Genomic DNA, 4,892 nt, shown 5'->3' with positions numbered 1-4,892 from the left:
TGGAGGGGGCGGCATTGAATTTCCTTTTTTTTTTTTTTTTTTTTTTTTTTTTTTTTTTTTTGATCAGCCGATACATCAACAAAACATAGAAATCACATGTTCTTCATAATAATAATAGTGCTGAGTGATGATAATAATAATATTTCTGTAATAAAAGCACAACAAAGTCATTGTTTGCATTTATATTGGGATTTTATTGCGCCCCCTTGTGTCCGCCGCGCCTCTGTAGTGTGCTCTATAGCGCCCTTCATCAGGTGGGGGGCGGAGGGATCTCGTCTCGGAGAATGATGGTGGAGGGATACAGGAGGGATACAGGTACCACTCACAAACAAACATAATGGAGAAGAAACGGTCGAAGCCATCTGGTGCCCAATTTCGGAAAAAAAGAAAAGAAGAGGAGGAGAAACGAGGAAAAGATGCAGGTATGCATCTCTTTATTATTTAGTTGGTATTTTTCCCGCCTGTCCCCCAATTTATTGATTAACTAACCTCTCTAATCTGAACGTTTTGCATGGTGCTACGATGATCCCTTCAAATGTCTTTTGCTAGCTTCTTATGTATTTAGAACTACTTCCAACCGCTAACTTTTTATTTGTCAAATGAGCTCTTATGAAAAGCTAAGAGAGGGAAAACCGAAAGGCTGATAACCAAACGCTATCAAATTAAAATGAGTCTTTGAGAATTTCGCTGAAATACATTGACGGCGGGCGGGGGCGGCAGGTCTCGCGCCGGCGCCATTCGCCTTTCTATTTGGACTCGGGAAATGAGCTACGTATTATTTACCCCACGAAAAACGGAGCGGCAGCGGGCCGCTGGAGGTGCCCTGCTAGTAAGATCCCGTTTAAACTGTAAACTGCCATAACATAAAAACTATAATAGCTAGAGCGGTCTTTTTTTTGCTGAAAGTTGAGACTGTCTCGCCTTTCAGCATCGTGTTGCGTTAAGTGTGCTGCACAGCACACCGCGGCTATGTTAACTCACAGTGACCTTGAAGCAGCGTGGGAGAGTTGAAGAATTTAACCAGTTAAAATGGATTCATGGATATTTAATTAATAGTCGTGGCTCCTCTGGTCATTTAGTTCTTTGTGTGCCGGAAACACAAACTTAAAATGACAAAAAAAAATTAGGGAAAAACACTTGTTTTGTATTTTATCAATTATTAATGATTAATAGATTGTTGGTGTTTTAACTTTTGGTAAAGGAAAACACAATTTCCAGGCAGCCCCAGTCTGGAGAAGTGATGGTGACATCAGCCGTTAAAAATAAATAATACTCTGAGGTTTTTATGAATAATTTGTACTTTTACTTGAGTATTTCTCTAACACCAGTACTTTTACTTGTAAATGAGTAATATTTTAGCAATGTAACAGTACTTGTACTTGAGCACAGATTTTCAGAATTCTTTCCACCACTGCTGAAAACTGTAAATGCTCATTGTAACATGTTAATTAAAATGCTTAAGCAACAGACGTGACATGAAGATTGTATTGTTTGTTTTATGCAACATCAGGAGCCCTACACAGATATTTTGGGATGACATCAGCTGCCACTGAGGAACAGCCATCCACCAGTAGGCCAGTATTTGAACTTGAGGAGGGACAGTCTGCTGGCACCACATCTCCCCAGGAAGATACTTTAGGTGGGTTTTGCACGTGTGTGTGTGTGTGTGTGTCCAGCAAACATTTAGCTATAGACATTTAAATAGTATTTTCACAGAATATGGGAATTGTTCCATATAGTATGTGGTGAGTTATGCTTCCATTTTCTGTCAATAGAGAGACCTACCAGTCAATGTGAACTTGATGAGGGACAGCCAGCTGCCACATCTCCCCAACAAGATACGTCAAGTAAGTTTTGCACAAGTGTGTGTGTGTGTGTGTGTGTGTGTGTGTGTGTGTCCTGCAAACATTAGAGAAATTTGAATGTCACATATTGTATTTTAATAGAATATGTGAAATGGTCCACATAGCAATGTGTTGAGTTATGCTTCTGTTTTCTGTCAGCAGAAAAGCCTGAAACCAGTCAACCCATTGAAGGTGATGATGAGCCTCTTTCGTCAGACCCAGCCAAGTGGCCATCACCAATTACTGGCAGCGTTCGCACAGAGCTAGTTCGAAGAGGACCTACTAAGGTGCCAACTAGTTTTGTATTTCCCAGGAATGAAGGCGATGGCAGATGTTGTCATCATCACTATTTCAATAGAACTTTGACAAGTGGTGAGAAGGTGGCCAGGAGCTGGATGTTGTACTCAGTTAGCAACAATAGCCTTGTTTGTTTCTGTTGTAAGTTGTTTTCAAAAAGAAGTATCCAGTTAACCACCTCGGGACTGGCAGATTGGACACATGCAAGTTCTTTACTGAACTCACATGAGAAAAGCCCCGACCACATTAACTGTATGAAAACCTGGAAGGAATTTACAGTTAGGTTAATGAAGGGCAAAACTATTGATAAAAAGGAGATGGCACTTTTGGAGGATGAGAGGGTGAGATGGAGAGCAGTACTGACACGTCTTACTGCTATTGTGCAGTCACTGGCAGTTCGGAACTTGGCACTCAGGGGGCACACAGAAGCGCTTTTCACACGATCAAATGGAAATTTTTTAAAAGAGGTTGAACTTATGGCCAGGTTTGACCCGATCATGAAGGAACACATTAACCGCATTCAAAGAGGAACCTCCAGTCACACCAGTTACCTAGGTCATCAAATCCAGAATGAGCTGATTGAGTTGTTGAGCAACAAGATCATCTCAACAATAGTAAGTGAGATAAAGCAGGCAAAGTTCTTTTCCATCATCCTTGACTGCACTCCTGACAACAGCAACATTGAGCAGCTGTCAGTTGTGATTCGGTTTGTGGAGGTAAAAGAGACGACACCTCTTGTGAAAGAATGTTTCCTGGGGTTTTTTGAGGCAGTTGAGTCCACAGGCAGTCATTTGGCTTCCATGACTTTGGACAAACTGAAAGAACTAGACATTCCTTTTGAGGACTGCAGAGGGCAGTCGTACGACAACGGATCCAACATGCGTGGAAAAAACAAAGGAGTACAAGCTCGGCTCTTACAAGAAAACCCCAGAGCTCTTTTTATGCCCTGTGTAGCACACACTCTAAATTTGGTGGTTTCAGATGCTGCTAATGATTCAGTTGATGCCATGAGCTACTTTGGCATCCTTCAAAAGATCTACAACCTCTTTTCCGCCTCCACACAAAGATGGACTATTCTTAAAAGCCATGTGAATCTCACCTTGAAGATGTGGTCCGACACAAGGTGGGAGAGTAAAATTAAGAGCATCGAACCTTTCAGGTACGAGGCAGCTGCAGTGCGAGAAGCACTGATCAAGGTAAGAGAAACTACCAAGGAACCAAAAACAAAGGTAGAAGCCCAGTCCTTGTCAGAGGAGGTTGGTTCGTACAGATTTAGTATCTGCACAGCAGTCTGGTATGACATCCTCTTCCAGATTCAGCATGTCAGCAAGCTTGTGCAGTCACCAAATATGGCAGTGGATGTTGCAGTCAATCTTCTTAGAAATACGCACAGAAGTCTTGAGCAGTATAGGGAAACTGGCTTTAAGTCTGCTCAGATAATAGCCAGAGACACATGTGCAGACATGAATGTGGAGGTTGTGCTGAAAGAGAAAAGGTTGAGATCTACCAAGCGCCACTACTCTTATGAAGCCACTGATGAGCCCATCAGTGATGCCCTGAAGAGGCTGGAGGTTTCATTCTTCAATGTTGCTGTGGATGCTGCCTTATCAGCCATTCTTGAGAGATTCACGACGCTGGAAGATGTGGGACAGAAATTTGCTGTGTTGACAAATTTCCCAAGCCTTTCAGATGAGGAGCTTGCAGAGAAATGTGATGCACTTGGGACCATTTTGGAGTTCAATGGAAAGTCTGACCTGGACAGAAAAGAACTTGTGAAAGAGATGAAAAATTTCCCCAGCCTGCCACCACAGGACATGCTTGGCCTTTTAACATTTCTTCACAAGAACCATCTCACCGAGATCTACCCCAACCTCTGGACTGGTCTCAGAATTGCACTTACAGTTCCCATGACAGTGGCTGAAGCAGAGAGGAGCTTTTCAAAACTTAAGCTAATAAAAAACTACCTGAGGTCAACCATGTCCCAGGAGCGTTTATCTGGCCTCAGCATCATCAGCATTAACTTCCAAGTTGGGGAGGAGATATCATATGATGATATCATTGACGAATTTGCTTCAAGGAAAGCTAGAAAGCAACACTTTTGAAGTCACTCAACTGTCACCTCTAATCCAATCAAATCCTGTCACACACAAAAAACCCCACAAAAGAACACACAATGCTTAAAAAGCCCAAATTGTTGCAACTTTGTTTCTCTAGTTTTTTTTTCATTTGTTTGTTTTTCAAGACTTGTGTTTTTAATTACGTTTGGAATTGTAATAATTGTATTTATTTGTATACATCCTTTGTTGCTGCTGCCTGTTTTTATTTTTATTTCTTTCTAAATGTATATATTTGAAAAGTTTCAGTGCAGTGTGTATGTGGGGGTTAAATCTTGCAATACAAGAACTTTGTTGTATATAATACACTCCATGCAATTTCAAACAAAGTTGTAGGTGTAATTTTTTTTCCGGGTGGGTGGGTGTGTGTGTGTGTGGGTGGGGGGGGGGGGGGGGGTGGGGGGCGTCACAAGGGGTTCTCGCACAGGGCGCCATTTAGGCTAGCTCCGCCTCTGCCTGCCATCATACATTGGGCCTTGTGCTGACTTATGGCATTGAGTGTGAGGAAATAACGATCTTTCCACATAATCCAGTCCTCTCGGACCACTTTCTGATAACCTTTGAGTTTTTTATAACTGAGTTCTCGAGACATGAAAGTAAATATCACTATAGTTGGTCTCTATCTGACAACGCAGTT

The 4,892-nt window shown here is 42.0% G+C and overlaps 1 protein-coding gene across 1 annotated transcript; it reads left to right on the top strand.

Moving 5' to 3' along the window:
- The first annotated feature begins 241 nt into the window (after positions 1 to 241).
- Positions 242 to 4,332, top strand: LOC129162878 (zinc finger MYM-type protein 1-like). The gene is made up of 2 exons (XM_070551723.1): positions 242 to 1,639; positions 1,776 to 4,332. The coding sequence occupies exon 2, from the start codon at positions 2,240 to 2,242 to the stop codon at positions 4,241 to 4,243; it is 2,004 nt and encodes a 667-aa protein (XP_070407824.1). The 5' UTR covers positions 242 to 1,639; positions 1,776 to 2,239; the 3' UTR covers positions 4,244 to 4,332.
- The last annotated feature ends 560 nt before the right edge of the window (positions 4,333 to 4,892 follow it).

The sequence above is a fragment of the Nothobranchius furzeri genome, chromosome 5 (assembly GCF_043380555.1).
Source record: "Nothobranchius furzeri strain GRZ-AD chromosome 5, NfurGRZ-RIMD1, whole genome shotgun sequence".
Taxonomy (NCBI): Eukaryota; Metazoa; Chordata; class Actinopteri; order Cyprinodontiformes; family Nothobranchiidae; genus Nothobranchius; species Nothobranchius furzeri.
The sequence above is the reverse complement of the archived record's forward strand: the minus strand, read 5'-3'. Positions and strand labels throughout refer to the sequence as shown.

Excerpts from the sequence above, each read along its gene's own strand:
- LOC129162878 (XM_070551723.1), top strand. The coding sequence starts at position 2,240 with ATGTTGTACTCAGTTAGCAACAATAGCCTTGTTTGTTTCTGTTGTAAG.